Raw genomic sequence first — 21,746 nt, forward strand, 5'->3', positions numbered from 1 at the left:
GGAGAACAAATCACTTGGTGTAGAAACTTTTCTGTAGCAGAGGCATTTTAAAGTCTTGAGGGGAAGGGAAACTCCAAAAAAGATAATATTTGTTAGCTGTGAAGATAGGGCGTTACACAACAAATTATTAAATAACCTAATAATCGAGTGTTATGAAGAACTATGAATAACGTAGAGTTATATGATAACTAATTATTTTATATGGGAAGTTTAGAATGGTATCTAATTTATGGAATAAAATTTAAAATTTAAAATTTTATGTTTATTATATTCATATAAGTTTTTTTTAAAAAAAATTGAAACCGAAGTCTAAATTTATAATTTTGAAAAATTAACTACTAAATATTATAAATGAAAATGGAAAGAATAAATTTGTAATTTAATAAAATAAATAAATAAATAAAAGGAATATTAAAAGAAAAAAAATTATAATAAAAGGGAAGGATTATGGTGATGATGGCCCCGCCTACAGAGCAAATGAAGTTGGAGAACACGCGGAGTGAACGGATGAGCGGCAGCCTGAGGCCTTACCTGGCAGTTTCATATAAATATAATTTTATGAGTTAAAAGGGGAAACCGATCCTCACTTTTAGTTTCCCGCCAGCTACATTAATAGGAAGGTTAAGATTAAGAACAGGTGGCGAAGCCTCAAATATGAACGCTGCCATTTTCCTTTCGCATTATTTGAGGATTTCCAACCGTTTCCCTCAGAATCTGTGGAGCCAATCATTACAGAACTCTTTTTCTTGCCTCTTCATCGCCGTTCCCGATAATTCTCTGTTCGGAGACACCGGAGGCGAAGGCGACTTCCTCAGAAACTGCAGTGAATCGATCGTCGTATCGTAGCGGACCGTCAAATCCGAGTCCAAACATGAACGAGAAGGCCTCCGTCTCTAAGGAGCTCGAAGCCAAACATACTAAGGTTTCTTTTCCATCTTTATCTGTCTATTTCTGTTGCGTTTGTTTCAAAATGATCGAACATCGTTTCTTCTCCATCGAGTTGTTCGAGAAGGAGAAACGTAGCTGTTATGCGTCCTAGCCGCTAAGAAATATCATTGTAGGTTTGGAGCAATGTAATGTTTGTGTTTAGAAATGCTATGATTAACTGTTGGATTTTTTTTACATTTCATCAAAACTGATTCGAACTGCTAGCACAATCAAACTAGCTAAAAACTGTGATTGAATTACGCGGTATTAACGAAACTGTTCGTCGCTTTAAATGTTTGTTTATTTCGCATCGAAATCCTACACCGTCGGGAGATGAATTTCAGTTGCTGATCTATTAGTTTCATGCGAATTTTACTTTCGTCTCGACTTCTTGGTTTTAGCCGCGTAGAGGATTATTGTACTACTTTGTTTAACTTAAGATCACTTTTGTGCGCGTTAAATGTTTGTTTATACAGATTCTAGAAGGCCTTCTCAAGCTTCCAGAAAACAGGGAATGTGCTGACTGCCGGAGCAAGTATACATTTAAACGATTATTATTATTAATTTTTAAATATGAAACGTTCTTTCTGTAATTCTAAATTGTTACGGATGTAGTTCCTGTTCGTAAGCTTCTGATCAGCCATTTCTACTTGGAGCATGCAATATTTTCGCCCTACATTAATTATTCTCGTTCCTCTCTGAATATCTTCTCTGTTTCTGCAGCTCTTCAGAGAATCTTTTTGTTGTCCTTTGATTACACAAAAAAAGAAATGGCTATCGTCTCGTTTTTATGCGTAATCAACGCCTTAGTTTCATATCATGTTAATATATATTTAACCACTGAATGTGAACTTCCGACTTTTTGGCAGTATCTTGGTCAAACTGCATCCCTTTGAATGTTCAATGCTCTTAGACTTTTTTTGAATGTTAGTTTTGTGACTTTCAAGACTGTTAAGTAATTCTCTATTTGATATTTAATTGAAATTTAAACCAGCAACGAAATATCTGACCCTGATGCTCTATAAGGTTTCAGTTGGGTGAATAACTATACTGTATATGTTTCTCTTCCCTAGGCTGCTCTGAAACAAGGCTGCTAAGTTATTAAGATGGTTAGGACTTTGGTTCAGAGTTTGTAGTTCTAAGGCAATCATTGGATGACTGGTTTCGATTTGAGTCGTCGTAGGCAGTGCACAATAATGGTTGGTGAAAAGTCTGGACATGGTAATAATATAGAGCAGGAGAAAAATATGCAACGATATATTACTTTCTGATGAATAAGATACAATAGGGTAAAGACATTTTAAGACAGAACTTTTCCATTGCCTAAAATTTTATGCGGTGGCAAACTAGTATATATGTTTCAGGTTTAGCGTGAAATTAAAACAAGCATGTTAAATTGTTGTAATTTAATCATGCTCAATGTTGGCAAATGATTGCCACTAAAACGAGGTTTTGGAAATGGATTTCTAAGAGAATGTGTGCTTTGATATAACTTTTCTTAATTGATATGAGTTCAACATGTACTTTAATATTGTATACTTGATGTACCTTTTTGCTATATGATGCACAGGGCTCCACGATGGGCAAGTGTGAACCTTGGAATTTTTATATGCATGCAATGCTCGGGTATTCATCGGAGTCTTGGAGTACATATTTCAAAGGTTTCCCTCACTTTTTTTCCTACCATATGTAGAAAAATGTTTTTTGCTTCCTATATAAGTTCCTTCTGCGTAGTGGTTTTCTGACAACTGGTAGATCTTTACTTTGAACTTTCCTGTTTGGCTTGAACAATTTCTTGTAGTTTTAAGAGATCTTCATAACAAGCGTGAACTTCAAAATGATCTTACATTTAAACAACGTAAAAGGAATTCATAGAGCCTGAAACTTGCCAGCTTGCATGTATTAATTTCTATCATCGAAGTGTCCCAGTATTTTTGGAAGCAAGACTTGTAACCACCCTATTTAAGATTTTTTGGTGGTTGTTTAGAGGAAATCTCCTTGCACCTTAGTTTCATTGGAGATTACAAATATGGTGAGAGACTTAATGGAACTGAGGACAAATTGGCTCATGAGTTTCATATTATTTGAACTTGTGTTTACCCTTGGTATCTGTCCATATCAACGACGAAATAAAAAATTAATTAATACGCTTACCCATATGTTTAGACAAATTTAGCGTTTCCTCTTTTGCAACTGAAGCTTCAAGAAACTTGTCTGATACACATGTTGCTAATCCGCTAGGTTTTAATGTAAATTTGTTTTCTAGTTCCAATGATCCAAGATAATCATTGTTATTACCTGCAAACTACTTTGGAAGGTCCAAGTCATCTGCCAATAAACTGAATAGATCTGTCAAGTATTTGTTTATCTTGTTCTGTAATCCTTAGGTTGAAATAGTGGTAATGTTCAACAATATTGGACACAAAACAAAGTTGTGGACCAAAGGAATTATGTATACAGTTAGCCTTTTGCATTACCTCATGCTTATGTGCTTGCATTTGCTGTTAAATGTTGTTTAATTGAATTTTGAGTTAACTAATGTTCAACATTCAATATTTTCTAAAACCTCGTTATGTTGGATCTCTCTCTCTTTTTTTTTTTTTTTTTTTTCTTCTTCATTTTTTTTCTTCTTCATTCGGTGGTTTCAACCATCCTTACACTTGGAAATTTTCATTTTTGTGATAGGTACGGTCTACTACTCTTGATACGTGGCTACCGGAACAGGTTGCATTTATGCAGTGTAAGAACATTTGGCATTTGTTAAAATTTTCGTTTCAGTAAGAAAAATTAAGTTAGGAACTTCACAACAGACTACTTTCAATCAAATTTACTACCCAATTGGGTTGATACTTAATCCCCAAAGGAAAATGCCCGTTCAGAGATTTTATTGCCAGCAAATTAATGTCCTTTTAATCAACTACTTGAGGCTGATTGTCATTATATTTGTTGTAGCTATGGGAAATGAGAGATCGAATTGTTACTGGGAAGCAGAACTACCACCAAATGTTGATAACAGAGGGAATCAAATGTTCATTCGTGCCAAGTAAATGCTCTGCTTAAATTTAGAACACGATTTGAAGAAATTGGATATGTTTTTTTCAATCTCTTGTTCTTTTCTATTTTATCTAACTTTGTTGAGGAACTTTCAGGTACGAAGAGAAAAGGTGGGTTTCAAAGAACAAGACACACCCAACTCCACAATTAGGTGGAATGAGAAATATTTATTGTGATTCGATTGAAACTGAACCCAAAAGCTCTATTTCAAAGAAGAAGAGGAACTTCTCTCTTGATGAAGAGATTCTCACAATGCACGTGACGAAAACAACTCCTCCAGTAGCAAAATCACGCGGGGTAAGTTCATCTATAATCCTGTTGCATAATCCACTATATTCTTGTTTTCCTTTAAGTGGGATTTTTCTGCCTGGTATAAAATTGATGGGTTTGACTCTTTAGAGAAATTCAATTTTCCATTAAATTACGATCATGTACATATATCTCCATGAATTGAGGAGGGAATTACAAAATAGTAGAATAAAAGTAGTCAATGGTCTATTTTTTAAGAATTTAAACAAATAGTAACCGTGAAACAAGTCTTAACATCTGATTGTGACACCTTTAAAAGATCACACAGTACGTCAGAATATATGATGTTCCGACATTTTTTCAGGCACCCTAGTTTATTAAGTTATTGAATAAATATTCTTCCAAGTTTGACAAGATAAGTTGTAGCGTCTTTCATTTTCGCATTATTTTATTAGAAATCCTGTTCACTTGGAAAATGAACGGGCAAACAAACGGAGTTTGAACTTTACTTTTCTTTCTTCGAATGCATGGTTGGGGATTAGGAATTCAGTAAACGTATCTCATTTTTTATGCATGCAACATCCCTCTAAGCCAGTCTTTCTGTGGCTGTCTTGATTGGAGAACTGTCGATTCTGTAAATTTTTCTCCCTGATTCTACCCCTTGACCCAAAGCATTATGGTTATTTGTCAAGGAGGGAAGTTTTTCTTTTTCTCATTAAGTGCCCATATTTGTTTCACTGGTATGCATACCTTACCAAGAAGACCTGAAAGTTCGAAGCGAATAAATGAAGTGAGTGGAGAATTATGTTTCTGCGGTATTCTGCCAGATCTTGTTAAATTAGCTATTTTTGAAAAATTATAATTCGACTGAAATACCATGCTTGCCTTATCTTGAGAAATAAGAAGGCTATAGTTTCAAGGGCTTAATCATGGTGGTGCATATTTCTCATGCAGAATTCTTTAGATATGAAGAACCATATGATTATTTTAGCTCCTCCAAGAGGGCCTTCATCTGTGAAAGGAATTGATACATCCACAAAAAATACAAATGGATCCCCAGATCTCTTCATATATCTCCAAGATGCAAAACAGGACTTCCCTAGCGTAGTTCCAGATCGTTGGGCAACTTTCGATTGTAAGTACCCACACTAGAAGTTTTTCAAGTTCTTGTTTGCTTAAAAATAACCTTGATGTTTCGTTTTTAGTTTTCTGTTTTTAAATTTATGCTTATTTTTCTATCGATTCCTATACGGTAATTTTCACATGTTTTTGGAAAACACTTGAATCCTTAATCAAATTTTAAAAACAAAAATAAATTTTTCAATACTATTTCTTTTTAGTTTCCAAAACTTGATTTGGTTTTTTAAAACACTAATAAAACATGATACAAAACTAGTGCTTATAACTTTAATTTTAAAAAATTGAATAGTCATCTAACGAAGTCTTAATTCTAACTCTTAAATAAAATTCATGGATGCAGGACAGGTGAATTTTACACACCTAGCTTCTTGATAAATTATCCATTTGTGATGGTTAAATTTGGAAGAAGCATATCTTGTCAGCAAGGTTTGTTTCTTCTATAAAACACCAGTCTTCGTATTTTAAGATTCGAAAGAAATAAATTTATTTTTGCGTTTTATTTAGATTTCTTTGATTAAGAATCATCACATATTCATGATCCTTGTTCCATTTGGGTTATTTAGAGAATAACATTATTTTTGCTCTACGGAGACATTCCAGTTCAGATAATCTTGAGTTTGTAGAATGTCTTTGAATTTTCCGGTTTTGTTATCATGATTAAATGCATTCTCAAATATCTCTTTAAATGCTTTTAGATATCTTTAGAACTTTTGAGATTATTTTTAGACATATGACCAAACAAAATGAGATTTTCATTAGTGTCGTTATCTCTTTTCTTAGTTTTTGACATAGAACTTAGGGAAGATGTGGGCCCACATTCGATCCCCCGAGGTTATACCTATTTTCTCTCCTCTCCCATAATTATTTCGGGAGTAACGGGTAAAATCACCTGGCGTTATTTACTCGCCATCGTGGATAGGGGGTTTGTAGCTTGTTTTTTAGCGAAGAACAACTAGGAAAAAATAACAAAATCACATACTCAACATCACCACGAATGACATTCATGTTTCAGTACACTTTTTAATTTCTTGGCCATTGGAATTCATCAAAATCTAAATAAAACAGCTAGTATTCCTAAAACTTAACAAGTCAACAGTACAAGAGAAAAAAGAGGGTAAAGGACTATTTAATAAGCATACACCTTACCATATTCGAATACAAAGTTGGCTCAAGTTTAAATCCCCAAATTTTTTTCTTTAGGTAAGGAGGCTGGGGGGTAGCCATTAATTCCGCACCTAAATAAGAAAAGCATTCTCCACATGAATTAAGGAGGTTGAAAGGGGCAGCAACCAAAAATTCATGCATCTAGGGGTTACATGGGGGCAGGGGTGAGTAGAAATGCCATGGGCAACAAAGATTAACAAAAAGAAATACAAGGAGAAAAATGAACTCTTCCCAACATTAAAAATATGTAAAAAGAAAAAGGCTAATTAAAATCATCTGAGAGCGAGCTCCTATCTATGAGGCTTTACTCTCTTCAGCAGCAGCTTCGAAGGTTTGTCCTTCGACAAGGTCGGGTACGTCGTCGTCATCATCCTCTGCATTGGCTGCTGCTGCGGCTTCTCCAGGTGCTTGCTTCTGGAACTGCTCCGCCAACTTCCTCAGATTGTCCAAATTATCGGGCCCTGGAAATATTTACATGCAAACAAGTATTCTTAGCGCCGTAGTTAAAATTGCAACTCCGCAGGAAACACCAAAATCCTAGCGTAGTACTTACCCAATTGGTTAATAATTCCAGGGAGAATATCCTGCAATTCTGAGAAATCAAAATATTAGACAGGCATCATTAGTAATACATGATGTGTTTCAACCGTGATAGATATTAACAAGAGATGGCTAAAGATCACAACGAGCATCCTGGGCAGTGTTAATAGAAAGGCTTCACAATCAGAAATAAACAAAAGGTGCCAGTGTAACCGAGGGACCTCGAGTAACATCTTGCATAAGCAAGATGCTACAGAATTTTTTTATCTCAAGACGCCGCAAGTATCATCTTGCATAAGCAAGATGCAGGGACCTCGAGTAACATCTTGCTTACAGTAAGAACACATCTATTCCAGAAATAAACAAGGTCTCATTGAAGTAAATATAAAAAGTAATGGCATAATTTAAAATAAGAGTCATCAGATCAGAAGTCACAATTGTGTCAATATTCCAATCCAAGTATAAATATAAAAAATAATGGCATAATTTAGCAAAGGTGAACTATTATCCAAGACTTTTCAGTATCAAACGGAACTATTTGCCCCCGATTTAAAACGATAGCTTTTAGCCAAAATCTTTATTTAACAACATATTTTGAAACCCCAACTTGTTTCGATTTGGACTCTTTTAAGCGTTTAAAAACACTTTTTAGCACTAAAAAAGTCGATCTAGTCTCAGAGATATTCCTATGCTGGACACAATGACAGGAAGCATTCGAATTTGGACGTATTTCAAATTCCAAGCCAAGGGCAGCATGTTGGTTTGCATTAAATCTTTGAAAACGTAATCCTAATCCCTGAGAACCCTTGGTAAAATTTTGCCAAATTAGGTCAACAGCACCTTTTTTTTTTGAAAAAAAAAAACAAAAAACAAAACGGAGAGTAGTTGGAATTTTTCTACGGAGAACTATCTGAAAATTTTTAAAGCTTACTTGGCACAAATAGAAGAGCTATTAAATTGTTGGATGAAACTATGCCGGAAAAAACTACTTTCAAACGGTTAGACGTAAGTTGCAGTGTTCACTTAATGCCACTTTTTTTGTAATCCACATCATATTTAATTCCTAAAAATACTTGAAGGCTCGTACACAATTAACAGGTACTCCAAGAAGTAAGAATAACTCATTTTCAAAACAGTTTTAAATATTTCACTGGACAGATTGGTTTTCCTCATTAAAGAATAAAATTTTGTAATAAAAAATTGAGCGGTTTTTTATAGCATTTCCAAACGGCACCTTAAGAATACTTCAATAAAAAAAAAAAAATATATTCATCACTGATTTAAAAACGGTTTGAACACAACGTAGTAATTGAAATAAAAACCAGACACTATTGATCCCTCAATTGGAAACTAAAAGTTACCATAAAAACAGCATAGTCTGCAGACAACTCTACTATGTCGTTTTCATTTTTAGGACTATTCTTCTGTTTTAAAAATTATACGACCAAATTTGAATGAAAAAAGTTATTTCAGTTTTAGATAACTACAAATTAGAACACAAGGTCAGTTGTATGTTTCATTATATTCAAGAGGTGGTGAGAGACGTACTTTTCGTTTGAGGAGAACCACTAACAACCCATGTGTTTGCGGCAATAGAAGCCTGAACTGAAATAGAGAACGAGAAACAGCAAAATATGAGTTACATATCAAGATATCGATGGTAAGACGTCAAGGATAGTTAAGTGGCTTTACCTTTCGGATTAACAAACTGAATAACTATATCATCCTTGAAGATATTAACTTCCTCAATTGCAGGAATAGCATTAACTCCTATTCTTTTCAAGGTACTTTGAAGCCGTTTATCATCTGTGGTAGTTGTCTTGTGAACAGCCTTCTTCTTCCTTTAATTGACAAAATACATAAAGAAAATTATCAGCGTCATTTTGTTAAGGAAGCATGAGAAAATGTCGAGAGATGACAACTTGCGTAACTGAAAGATGCAATACTCAAACAAGCATGGAATTTATGTTTGTTTATTCATCCATTAGTCAACTGAATATTATAATAATATGTGTGCGCGCGGGCGTGTTTCGCGTGTTTCGTCAATCAATCGTAAACCATGAACTGCAAATCAGAAATTCAAAATTAACTGCTAGCTAGAGAAAACGCCTCTGATTATAAGAAAGAAGCCAATCAAAATTAATAGCACGATGGATAAAATAACTGAGGAAAGCAGAAGTGGACGTGGGAACAGAGTTCTAGATATTGCGTTAACTTAACCTCTCAGACCAAACCACCTTATTTGGATGATATTATGGTTCAATTAAATTATCTACCAAAAAATAATCTATAATCAAGAACAACTAGGTAAGATTTGTAAGAGTTTCATTTTCCGGTTGAATTAATTTATGGTTTCTTATTAAATAGATCAAGCAATAAACAACTGACTCTTCTTACACACATTGAACTTTCAATAGATAAAAAGGCAACCAACCTTCTCACGCTACCTTTTCCACCAGTGCGCACTGCACCAGCCATCTTCTGGAGCTTCGCATGATCCATCTGCACAACATAAGAACAAAGATGAGATTTATGAATGTTTTGTTTTTAATATGAAACGAGAAGGATAAGATTTATGAGTTTTTTGTTTTTAATAGGAAACGAGAAGGATAAGATTTATGAGTTTTTCGTTTTTAATAGGAAACGAGAAGGATAAATGTTATGAGAAATGAAGTCTTGGTAAGTGATTAAGGATTCGGACTTGTATTATTAGAGCAATTAAGAAGAATAGATGCGTCCACGAAGAAAAGAGAGTTAAAGCAGATAAACGCATACACGGATCTTGTCCACATTTTTTCAAATAGAAAACCATATCCGAAACATCATTTAACAATTACAATCTCTGAAAGAAAGGCAACACTACAAAACATTATCGAGGCTTAGCTTATCCAAAAAGTTATTTCAACAGCAACAAATATCCTCAAAAAGTTGTTTCAAAAGCAACAAATATCCATTCATCATCTTATCATGATCGTCGAAGAGAATACAAGAGTGAGATTCTCTAAGAGAAGCCGCCAAAGTTTTCAGAAAAAGTAAAATATTCGTGAAAGTAAGCTCCTGCTCAGTACAGTAACTACGACTCGACTAAATCGTCTAACCTAGGCTGTTCTTTCGTTAACTTCTGAGCGTACAATCAAAGAGCGCAATTACAGATGGTAGAGATTTAATCACGATCTGTGAAGCTATCAAAAAAGCCGAAAACATAGCATGTTTAACATTAAAAAAAAAAAAAAAAAAAAATCAAATCGATGAACACCTCAAAAGAAGTAAAAAAAAAAATCCGGCTCCAAAGCTAGAACATGAAACTACGCCACAGTAGAGCCCTCAGCAAAAGAAAATCATCGTGAAAGAGAAAGCCGAGCTATACAAAAATAGTAAGAACCACGGAGAACCGAGAAAGCGAAGAGAAATGAAGCTAAATTGGAAGGAAGAGTTACCTTGAAGATTATTTGAGATTTTTAAGTCGAGAGCTTCGTTGAAGCAGAGGAAGATAGCTTCACTCTGGGACGGCGCTAATGCTTAATATACTAGGGCGCGACGAAGACGATGTTATTTAAAAGGCTGATCCAACGGTTGTGATTTAGCCTCACTTCATATAGTGGAAAATCCATAAATATATATATATATATCAATAATTTCACTATTGGTTAACAAAAAATAAATAAATAAAAATACAAAACACGAGTTGTCGTCTATCAAAAGATACTACAATCCAGATAAACATAAATCTAATTCTTAATATAAAATAAAAATTATTTATAATCTTATTTTAGTGTTATATGAATAATAAAATTAAAATATTTCGGTGTGACATTATATCAGAATTTTATTTCTTATCTGAGTGCAACTTCTATTTTTAAGAAAATTAATAATTTTGAACTAATAATTTTACTTAGGAAATAAATGGCTTGAAATTTCTTTTTAATTAGTAGATTGCTGTTTCTTTTTTTTTTTTTTTTTTTTTTTTTTTTTTTAATTACAAACCGACTCAAATATTTCAACTCACCTGAAATTAACTTGGAACACAACATACAAGTAACAGCTCAAATTGAACCCAACCTATATTCTAAATCCTTTCGCCCAATGTACAACTTACAACGATCACGCCCTTTGACCAACGTTACCTATATCGGGCGGGAAACGTGAAGCTACTTCTGGTATAACGTCTTTAGACCTTTCTAAGTTCCATCACTTTAGGAGGAGCGAGAGGAGAACATGGTGACGACACTTTATCTTCTTACAAGAGAATCTGTCGTCGAAGACAGTTCAAGATATGAGTTCTTCTTGCAAGAGAATCTCATAGATATCAGTCCGTAGATTGAGCTCTTTGTCGCGCATAACTTCTTGGAGATCCGAAAGCTCTTTCGCACTCAAAATAGAGTTCAGTTTGATGAAACCGTCAAGCCACAGCTTTTTTGACCTTCAGAACATAAAATGGTTAGAGTGGTTGCTGTTTATCTGAAGGACCTAAAAAAACAAAAGGAACTGGAGCCAGAATGATACTTTAATTGGTGTAAATAACAAGAAATCGGGTCGTACCATGGGCAGGAATGGATGGCTCGGAAGAAAACTCGCTTGGCTGAAGAAGCATCGCATGCTGTGTTCAGCTCATATGAAATGTAGCAGCGCCAGAGAATAACAGAATGACGCAAATTGTCATTTTCCAATGCCTTTTCAAACAGCCTACGTATTCTATGAGGAGAACCCGCATGACCCATCTCAAAGGATAATGCAAAAATCCAAAGGATCAGAGAAGGTTGCCTGAGAGTATTACATGCAAATTTATCAAGCCTAGGGACCCCAAATGTAAAGAAAAAAAGATCAACAACAATATACTATATCAAAAGATAAAGCGTCGGATTCAGAAAAGATTTTAGTCCATAAAACCACCGTCAAATAGATCAAGTAACGAAAGCGATATCATCTGAAATGAGTGCATCTATCATGGTCATAAACATGCACCATCAAATAGATCAAGTAACGAAAGCGATATCATCTGAAATGAGTGCATCTATCATGGTCATAAACATGCAAGGAAGGCTATTACTATAGTTAATCGATGCCAAATATGGATCCGATTAAAACTCGACTGTGAATTTATATCACAGCCTGGCCATGTAGGGGAAATTAAACACCAAAATGTGATTAGCAATGTGAGAGATAGCACAAGAAAGATCATCTTACTTCTGGCAGTAGTCATCAAATGTCCATCGCAGTTTACTGGGTACCGAATAAATGTAGCTAATCTCCAGAAAAGCAGTATAAAGTTCAGGATTTAATGGATAGAACTGCAATCCCTGAGAAATTGACTCCCGGACTTTTAGTTGGCTTAATTGCTTATGATGTCTCAGAAGCATCTTCACATAGTAGTTGAACAAACATTCTAGTTGATAGCTCTGTTTTCTTCTTTCTGCACATCAATAACAATAGTAAGTAACGAATAATCAACAAAACAAATAAAATTCAAGCGGAAAAATTCTGTCCTAGCTTATATATATATAAGTTGAAGAACGAATGGGAAACCAATCTTCCTTCTCGGAAATAGGACAAATCTGTGTCGTTAAAAGATTATAGCTGCATGAAGGGGTTGCAAATCAAAGAATGTGAGAAAATATAGTCCTCTAAACTTTCTTCAGAACAGAGCCAGAAAAAATTCAATAGTTGATTCGCCTTCCCGCTACTATCGACAATTTACCACTTCTAGTTCCGAAAGCTATCACTCCCATATACAATGATCTGATGCTGGGAGGCAATAAGCTCATATTACTTGCCTAACGCTAGCTCTTTATGTCTAGGGCCATACTTACACAAGTGGAGGTTTCCCCTACAATAAAATACAAGAAATTTCTATAGGGTATCCAAATCTTTTGCCAGTGCTAAATAAGTAATCTTTTTCTATAGAATATACCCGGGGAGGAAGGAGGAACATATTTTCACAGAAAAAGGGTTCAAATTCAGTATCAATAAGAAATAAATACAAGAGAGAGAGAGAGAGAGAGAGAGAGAGAGAGAGAGAACAGAATTGGTAAATAACCTGGAAGTACCATGTTGAAAGCCTGATCTAAAACCTCAAGACCGGCATTGTATCCAGTGGTCAACTCCTCAAACAAAGCTGCAGAGGATATGAGAGCCACAGACGAGTCATCTATAACTCCATGGAGCCACATAGATCGTACTGCCCTGATTTTTTCTTTAAAACCTTGGTGCGCTCTCAGCAGTTGCAAACTTGATGGTTGACATTTAAATGGACTGTAAGAATCACCATTTCCTAGGCAAGATAAAATGTGAACAGCACGATTTACAGAATCATGACCATTGTGAGGATCCTTCGCAAGCTCCAATTCAGCATACCAGAAATACAAGAGAGGAGCATTGGACTTCTGATCCTGCTTCAGCAATCACAGCAGTTGAAATTAAATACCATCCACTCATAGAGCATGCACCTCAAAACTCAGTTACAACTATTATAGTTTAACATCCAAAATGCCAAATTTGACTAGAAAAAGAAGTTCGTTTCAAGAAACATATCGTACATATTATACACCCAACACACATGCCATCGGTAGACAAATAGGTCAAATATAAACGAGGGAGTTTCAACATGGAGCTGCAAGTCAAGATATCAAAGGAATCAAGACCCAGTCTCCTATTAGAACAAGGCCCTTCAAGAAAAGCTAGCAAGAGAAGTCAAAGTGCCAGGACATTCCATCGTTTGGACAGTTCCCTTTTCCTTGGTAGAAAAATTAACCCAAAAATGGTGTAATCGAAGTTGTTTTTTTCTTTTTTAAGGACTAGCATCATACTTCGGCACAGACAAGAGTTACATTTAGGGATACGGTAACATACCACGGGAAGGCTTTCCACAGATGCCAATGCCATGTCAAATACTTTTCTAGCATGATCGATATTTCCATGTGTTGCCTCTCTTCGTGCATAGACTCCACAAAGTAACATGTCCTATAATTATCACATGATAATACCAATTATATCAGACATGATTATTTCAGTTATAGAATTATACAGTGCTAATAGTATGAAATGAGGATATAGACCCCCATTACATAAAGAACGTGTATCCATTTTTCTAGAATACCGAAGGTGCAATTATTTCTATGCTTCATGAACAAAGGCATTTTGAATTACAATAAAATAAAAAAAAATAAAAAAAAAAAAGGCAATTAGCCACAAAAGCACTTTAGGCACCACCCTCGTATGATCAGGAACGAAGCATCAATGCACAACAAAAAAAAAATGCATCACTACTAAATGATATAACGATATTGTCACTAGATTATAATCTAGTTCAGACTTTAAATTAAGATAATTTAAGGTCAATACGGGGAGAATAGCCTCAATTGGAAAGGAGGTAACTACCTAACTCGTAAGTTTGAAATGTTGAAGATGCAGCCCCAATGGAGTTGTTTCATGCAGTTGATTTCTATTCCATTTTGCTTAAAACTTCTTAATAAATAAAAATACTGATAGCAATATCTTACTCCACAAAAGTTTGAAAGCTTTTGCTCCGCTTAGAACCCAACAACCTTCTGTCAGAACTATCACTTCTATTTTTTTTTTCCCCGGTTAACTATAAAGTCCCTCATTGACATCAAAACATACGTGGTAGACCTAGACATTCAATCCTCAAAAAAGCATGCATATTGATAGTGAATAGAAAATAGATCACCTGACGATCACTTTTCAAGAGATTCTTTGCTAAGGAACGGCAGGGAGTAACTGAGGAGCTACAAGAATTCATTTTTGTAACAAATAACTCTTCAGCAATTAAAGCAGCTTCTTCCAATATGAAATTACGTGGGAAAGCTGTTAAACAAAGTAATATAACATTGCGAAGAAACTTCATCATGTCAGACGTCTGAGTTAGGTTATCAGAACCTCCCACAAGGACCTCCAAAGTGAAGCTACTTGAGCTGCTTTGCCTTTTATTAAGAACATCGTGAACACTTCTTAGATGATGTAATATATCGTCTGGCAACACCTCTAAACTAAGGATTCTCTCCATCCAACTTGAACTATTTGAAGCCACCCTGATGGAGAGAGAAAAAAAATGTCAATAGTCTGTCAACCAAAAATACAAAAGGACTTGCCCTCTGAAAAGAAACCAGAGTAAAATATATTCTACATAACCAAGACATGAAGATCACTGAAGACAAGAGTTAGCAGCAATAAAACGTTTATGCTAAATAAATATCTCAGTAATGACGGTCGTACTAACACCAGAAAGATACATATGAGTAAAACCATGCCAACCATTCTGAAATTATAGTCTCATCAGAAAATTGTAATTGACAGACATCCATAGCAGTCACTCCAGAAACCATAAGCTTAACATTTCCACCATTTTCAACCACCAAATGCGTAATATTTCACTCAAGGCCTTTCTGAAGTTCTTAACTAATAGACCCTCCCCAAATCCCAAGTCCAGGATAGTAGATGTTATGTCACCGCAAAAATGCAAGTCATAGGTTGAAGGGGGTGAGGAATAAAGGAAGGTGAAACCTATGACTTGAAAATTAAAACTCATAGTAATAACTTACATTACAAGACTTCAAAATTAAAACAAAAATTTGGTTTCTGCGTTGCCTTTCGTCTTGGTGAAATCTTAGAAACTAAGCCTCAATCCAATCCAATCCAAAATGGAACCTTGCAAGGCATAATCTCTCTTCCATTGTTCACCCATAAGACCATTTTGTTTTTCAAGAAGCTCTTTTTTTGCACATAAGTTTGTAGGGAGTCCATGCCAACATATTAGCATAATGTTCAGACGACAGACAACATATTACATGAAACATACTAGTTCACTGCCACAAAGACTTCTCCGACGCCACTCACATGTTCAAGTAAAAGTAGATTACATGCTATATAAATGAATAATGCGACTGGTTTTCAAACTGAAAAATGACTAAATAAGATTCTACACAAGAAGAGTATATACCTTGAATATATTTTTCCACTAAAGAATTCAATTAGCTGATATATCAAGGATAAACGGGCTTCACTTGAAATCAATGAAAACAGGTACTCCTTGACATCTTCATATAATATAACTCTTTGAAATTGTTCATTTGTTTCTCCATCAGGCATCCCTTCATCATGAATAACATCTGCTGTTTTACAGTATGAATTCAAACAAATACAAACATAAAATTAATTAATTAATTAGAAAACAGAGTCAAGCAGTTCAATCATATTTAATATTCCGAATGTGAAGATTCATGGTAAATCAATTATTTTTTGGCGTACATGTCAGAATAAATGTGAACCAAAAGAGTGGAGTTAGAAATTAATGAAGTGTGCAAGCAGCTGGAGGGTACCAGAATTTTCCCGAATAGGCATCCATTGTTCACAGTCTCTTAATGACTCTTCTTTTGACCATCTAGCCCAGGTTGAGGTGTCCTTAACCTCCTCGTCGACCCCTGCGTCAGGGTTAATGCCAAGAATTTTGAGCAATGCTTCCGTGCTATCTTCTCTTTCAGTGTCTTCTTCTTCCACATCTTGCTCCATAGCCTCCTCTGCTGCTACACCCACTTCTGCAGTAGTTTCTGCGTCCTCATTATTTTTCTTCTCTTTTGGTGCTGGATCAGACCAACCAGTCCAGCCACCCTTTTCATCAGTCTCTAAGGCCTCCTCCTCTCTCATAACCTTTTGCCTATTTTCCTCCTCTTTTTCTAGCCATGTAGACCAACCGAGGGCACCTTCTTCACCGACTCTTTCAGCATTAGTGTTCCAAAAATGTTCAAATAATCTTTGTTTACTTCGATCATTTAAATGCAAAGCAGGGCAAAACAAGCTAAATTCAATTTCAGCCTGAAATAAACCAGTAGCCAACTCCTGATACCCAGCCTGCCACTCAAATCGGCACAAACTCAGGAAAATATCAACCAGACCAAGTTCTAGCTGAATGAGATCATGCTCCACTGAGGGTTTGGTAGTTTGATTGGCCTGCATCGTACAGAAACATAATAAAAATACAGAAAATAAAATTGAAGTTATCCATATATAAATGATGAAAGGGTTTATTTAAATTCAAAACAAACAGGCTCTAATAAGAATTTGAGTACACACGACTTCAGAACTTGGAAAAAGGAAAATATTACGGCAACAAGCAAGTGAAGTCCATCTAAAGAAGAGTAAAGCTTGTATAACAACACACATATACATCTTTATAAACCACACCCATCAAGCAACTTGCATTTAATAAGAAATTGGCACAGTCTCCAGTAACAAGAATGGTTGAATGAATGGTGGGCATAACAAGGGCAATAAGCCAACTTCGTCACATAAAAAATCAAATGGTAAAGAGGTACTCTTAGTCTCCTAAGATGCATGGTTCATTATATCTAGGAAGTCAAATGTAGTAAAAACAACTATTTGGAATTCTAAGTACAGAAATTAAGTATAACAAGAAGTAACAGCACAACAGACCGAGTCATGTTCCCTATAAAACCAGCAAATTGAAAATAAAATGCCTCCGAAGCAATGATGACCCCTCATGTACAATTTCATATAAAATTATGTGCATCGTACGTAATATAAAAATATGGCTAATGATATATACCCTTTTTTTTCTTTTTTTGTAAAGGAAACAATTTCATTGATGGTATGAAATTAGTTAACGAAATCTACCAATAAAGGGCAAGATCTACCCCAATATCATAGCATTTGGGGGGAAAAACTTCAAACAGTTAAATAAAACAAAGAGGAATATGAAAAGGTGATGCCCCGAGAAGAAATAGTCATTTGACTTGAGAACCTGCCTAATGTGCTGGTTGCATGCAGCAGATAGAGCTTGGATTGCATGTGCATACATTTGTCTCATGTCTGAAACCTTGAATCTAGAGAACTCCCCTTGAATGAGATGCAAAAACTCTCTCCACAACTTATAACTCCCAGAATTCTGCATCAGTATCTTTTCCCATCTACTAATCACCACATCAATAGTATCTCTTTTCTGGTAATTCTTTAAAAGGTATAGCAATAATTCCTCATTTTCTGGGTTAAGCTCAGCAGCCTTCTCTAATATGCTAATCTTTTTCTCTAGAGTTTGCAAGCGAGCACCTTTCTGAGGTTGCATAGCTGCAACTTTGTCTTGAAATTCAGCAAAAGTTAACCAAGCCTTCTCGTCATGAGGATGCTCCCTAGTCAATTTGTTAAACTCCCGCGTTTTACGCAGCACTTCATCCTCCCAAGATTCCTCAATATTATTTGATGTTTGAGAATCCGAAAAAGGAATGAAATCATCCAATAATTTGTCTGGAGTTTTTCTAGAAAAACCAATACGTACACGTTTGAAGTTCTTATGTCGCTCTATTGCTGCATTTTTTGCAGACCAATAGCGTCCACCTGATTTCAATTTACTATCCAACACTTCAGCATCAGCGTCTTTGTCTAAGGCTGAACTACTTTTATTCCACTGAGAAAATCCATTAAAATTTAATCCAGGTCTTTCCCCATGGTTGAGCGGTCTGTAGCGTGCAACATCCATCCTGTATTTTGACAAAACATATTGGAACTTAAAATTCAAATTTGAAGCAATCAGTTCTGGCTGCTCATCTTCCGTGGAAAAAAAAATTGGAAAAACTTATTCTAAACGTCTCGGCAATAGTTCCAAACAAAATGCTGTTTCCTCTAAATTGAAATTCAAATTTAATTCTGCCGCTTCCTACAGATACTTAAGTACTAAGGATTAAAGAGGTACTGAATTCTTGTGGGATTGTAGGTTACAATTTTCAGCATATCATTAACGCGGGGATTGCCCTTTTTTTCTTTTTGTGAATAATATGGAGGTTATCTTATTGCCTTTAGATAAATAAAATAAATAACTAACTATATTCATGATTTTCTTTCGGCATATGAATTAGATTTACTGAACGAACCAAATGATTTCATTAAACAAGTTCCGGAGATTGATTGAACTTCCACGCAGTTGATTTAAGAGAAAAATGAAAATAGCGGTTAACTATTAGAACAACATGTACGTCTTAGGTGAATTCTACTCGGTCTGATTAAATTATCGGCATGTCTTTTCAAATTTCTGAACAAGTGCATTCAACTACATTCAAACTCATCTTCCACATCTTCTCTGAAACTACCTAGAGAGTTGGATTGAAAGGATTAAATTAAGTCAGCATAAATACCTGTAAAGAGACCCGAATGCTAAGTTATCCCGGTCTCCATTAGAATCGAAGTAATAATCCTTGGAAGGTCTACCATCGGCATCGGCCCAAGCCCGAACATCGGACTTTCTCGAACCATACTCGCCGAATCCCTTTTTTTCTTCATATTCATTTCGCCTCCTCCTCTTCTTCTTCTTCCTCTTTTTCCTCTTCTCATGCTCGGAGTCGTCGTCCGAAGCAGAAGACTCCAGCAATTCGTATGATCGAGATGACTTCTGCACCTCAGGTCTAACACTTGGACCTCCTTCACCTTCCACAGCCTCTTCCTGGTCGCCATCGGTGGAGAGGGAGGGATATACGTTGTTTTGAGATGAAAGAGCATCGTTGATGACGGATAGGTCAGTGGTGAAGCTGGAGTTGCAAAGCCACTGAGGAGCGCTTGAATTGGGCGGACTTATCTGACTCTGGGGATTGCTAGCGACGAACGGGAGCGGGAAGAGGGAGGTTTTAGGCTTTTGCTCTTCAGGTGGCAACTCCTCTTCTGCTGGAGCTTCCATGGCTACGAAGAATTTTGCCCGCGAGATCGGACTATTCGGAGATTATGAACTGAAAGCCTAAGAAGGAAGTGAAAGAGGCAAAATGTGCACAGGCTCAATTGAACTCATAAAACCGACCCAGGCCCAAATAAATCGGATAATAACACGGGCCTAATTCAACTCTTAAAACCGACCCGGGCCCAACTAAATCAGAAATATTATCCACTTTTTGTTTAATTAAATTATTGTGTACAAAACTAATTATATCCATATTTTATCATGAAAATAAAATTATAAATAAACCAAGACTGAGTATCAGTTTAATGTAAATTTAATGGATTATGATGCAAGTCATTTATTAAAAAGATTTTTAGAAAATACAATAATTAAAATAATGTATGAAATATTAGCATGCTGCTTGGAGTAACAAATTTCAAAACAACAATGATTTTCGAAACACGACAAAAATCTGTCGAATACTGAACGTGAAAAGACATAAATCTTTTTACAATTTCGCGAGATAAAATTAATATATAGTTATTTCCTTTTATACAAAAAGTCAATAATTAATCATTATGTTTCTAATTTCCTTATAATGCCTTTAATTTGAAAATATATTAAAACAAAAACATTTTTTAATTAAAACCAACAACAAAATTTTAAAAACTATTTTATTAGTTTTCAAAAAATTTAAGATATAAATTTTAAGGATAAATCACCCATTTAAAAATATTTATAAAAGTTGATATTAAATTTACTTAAAATAAAATTTTAAAATATACCAAACTCATAATTTACATTAAAAAAAAAAAGATAAAAGGGTCCAAGTCTAAAAGAAATGATTTATCGATGTTCTTAATTTACTATTTTGCCCTCATTCGAACGGCAAAAAGGGATAGGGCAGTGTGGATAAATTAGATGTCTCTAAATTAAATAAATATTTGGTGTGAATTTAAGATTTTTTTATTTATTTTTTAATAATCATAAAATGTAAAAAATGATTTTTTTTTTATTATTATTATTTTGTCATTAAATAGCAAAATTATTGGCTACAACGTCCAATAATTTATTGGGGAATAAGGAGGGATTGATTGGAGTTGAAGATAAAAAAAAAAAAAAAGGAGTGGCTAAGGCGTGAAATTGAAAGAGAGAAGGGGAGGAAAATAGAAATAGATAAGATTAGAAGTGAGGATGCAGAAAATTCACGTGAGCTGATGGGGAAAGTGAAAACAAAAAAACAAACGAAATATGGGAATGGCATGGAACCAACGGTGGTGGTTGGTGGAGGCTTCACCAACACACCAGCACACAACCTTTGGTATAATTCCACATCATATCGCTTTACCACGTGGAATGAAGTCGACAGCACAGGCGATGCCCATTTGGCCTTATATTTACGTACTCTTTTAACCTTTTTTCTATTTCAATTTTTAGTTTAGTCCTCCAACTTCCCTTAAATTACATTTTAAGACCTACTACATTTATTACACATTTCTTAAACTTACAATTTAACTATTTTATTGTTTTTGGTAGCTTCGTATTTGAACGCAAATCTTCGTCTTAGTCACTTTCCATTTACATTATTTAAACTTTTAAATATTTTAATATTATGTTATTATTTGACCTTTTATTTCAAAAATAATTTTAAATTTTAATTTTGTTTAATCGGTCGAAAATATATATCTATATTGATGTATAAAATTTATTTATTTTAATTAAAAAATTAGTGCTATTTATGAATATGCAAGTCTTATCTCTTTTTTGGTCTAGAAAAGTACGATTTAAAACATAATATGTTAATTAAAAACCATGATAAGCGCACAATAATTTCATTTATAGACATTAAAGTTTTATAAAAAAATCCTAAAAATGGTTAAAGCTAACTCAAACAACACCATCCCACATATCACTTAAAAACAAAAAATTAAAAACTAATATTAATTAGTGAGGTTATGAGTACGTAATAATCATATTTATTTATTTATTTAGCATTAATAAAAAA

At 34.8% G+C, this 21,746-nt stretch overlaps 3 protein-coding genes across 5 annotated transcripts; 1 reads left to right on the forward strand and 2 right to left on the reverse strand.

The window, feature by feature from the left end:
* Nucleotides 1-593: 593 nt before the first annotated feature.
* On the forward strand, nt 594-5,869 carry LOC111495837 (probable ADP-ribosylation factor GTPase-activating protein AGD15). The gene is made up of 8 exons (XM_023146039.1): nt 594-922; nt 1,404-1,462; nt 2,498-2,588; nt 3,613-3,667; nt 3,880-3,970; nt 4,077-4,278; nt 5,185-5,365; nt 5,711-5,869. Coding segments are annotated over exons 1-8 (732 nt in total). The 5' UTR covers nt 594-871; the 3' UTR covers nt 5,713-5,869.
* A 600-nt stretch (nt 5,870-6,469) lies between these two features.
* LOC111495842 (nascent polypeptide-associated complex subunit beta-like) lies at nt 6,470-10,618 on the reverse strand. Its single transcript, XM_023146045.1, has 6 exons — nt 10,512-10,618; nt 9,509-9,576; nt 8,767-8,915; nt 8,623-8,679; nt 7,088-7,126; nt 6,470-6,995 (listed from the first exon to the last, which is right to left on the reverse strand). Exons 2-6 carry the CDS (start codon nt 9,574-9,576, stop codon nt 6,829-6,831), a joined length of 480 nt encoding a protein of 159 aa, XP_023001813.1. The 5' UTR covers nt 10,512-10,618; the 3' UTR covers nt 6,470-6,828.
* Nucleotides 10,619-11,048: 430 nt separating this feature from the next.
* Nucleotides 11,049-19,797, reverse strand: LOC111495812 (protein NRDE2 homolog). 3 transcript variants are annotated; one of them, XM_023146003.1, is made up of 10 exons: nt 19,230-19,797; nt 17,846-18,578; nt 16,407-17,034; nt 16,028-16,196; nt 14,759-15,119; nt 13,921-14,031; nt 13,109-13,463; nt 12,259-12,484; nt 11,614-11,835; nt 11,049-11,494 (listed from the first exon to the last, which is right to left on the reverse strand). In XM_023146003.1, the coding sequence occupies exons 1-10, from the start codon at nt 19,763-19,765 to the stop codon at nt 11,341-11,343; spliced, it is 3,495 nt and encodes a 1,164-aa protein (XP_023001771.1). In that variant the 5' UTR covers nt 19,766-19,797; the 3' UTR covers nt 11,049-11,340. The 3 variants fall into 3 exon arrangements, with proteins under 3 accessions (XP_023001771.1, XP_023001770.1, XP_023001769.1); XM_023146002.1 differs by having other exon boundaries at nt 13,109-13,460; nt 16,028-16,199; XM_023146001.1 differs by having other exon boundaries at nt 16,028-16,199.
* Nucleotides 19,798-21,746: the final 1,949 nt, after the last annotated feature.

The sequence above is a fragment of the Cucurbita maxima genome, unplaced genomic scaffold (genome assembly GCF_002738345.1).
Source record: "Cucurbita maxima cultivar Rimu unplaced genomic scaffold, Cmax_1.0 Cma_Scf00021, whole genome shotgun sequence".
Taxonomy (NCBI): Eukaryota; Viridiplantae; Streptophyta; class Magnoliopsida; order Cucurbitales; family Cucurbitaceae; genus Cucurbita; species Cucurbita maxima.

Coding starts and splice junctions, on each gene's coding strand:
- LOC111495837 (XM_023146039.1), top strand. CDS start 872: ATGAACGAGAAGGCCTCCGTCTCTAAGGAGCTCGAAGCCAAACATACT. Junction 923..1,403: donor TCGAAGCCAAACATACTAAG/GTTTCTTTTCCA, acceptor TTGTTTATACAG/ATTCTAGAAGGCCTTCTCAA. Junction 4,279..5,184: donor CAGTAGCAAAATCACGCGGG/GTAAGTTCATCT, acceptor TTTCTCATGCAG/AATTCTTTAGATATGAAGAA.
- LOC111495842 (XM_023146045.1), bottom strand. CDS start 9,576: ATGGATCATGCGAAGCTCCAGAAGATGGCTGGTGCAGTGCGCACTGGT. Junction 8,916..9,508: donor GGAAAAGGTAGCGTGAGAAG/GTTGGTTGCCTT, acceptor TGTCAATTAAAG/GAAGAAGAAGGCTGTTCACA. Junction 8,680..8,766: donor TCAGTTTGTTAATCCGAAAG/GTAAAGCCACTT, acceptor TCTCTATTTCAG/TTCAGGCTTCTATTGCCGCA.
- LOC111495812 (XM_023146001.1), bottom strand. CDS start 19,765: ATGGAAGCTCCAGCAGAAGAGGAGTTGCCACCTGAAGAGCAAAAGCCT. Junction 15,120..16,027: donor AGTGGAAAAATATATTCAAG/GTATATACTCTT, acceptor TCTCTCCATCAG/GGTGGCTTCAAATAGTTCAA. Junction 11,495..11,613: donor GCCATCCATTCCTGCCCATG/GTACGACCCGAT, acceptor TATGTTCTGAAG/GTCAAAAAAGCTGTGGCTTG.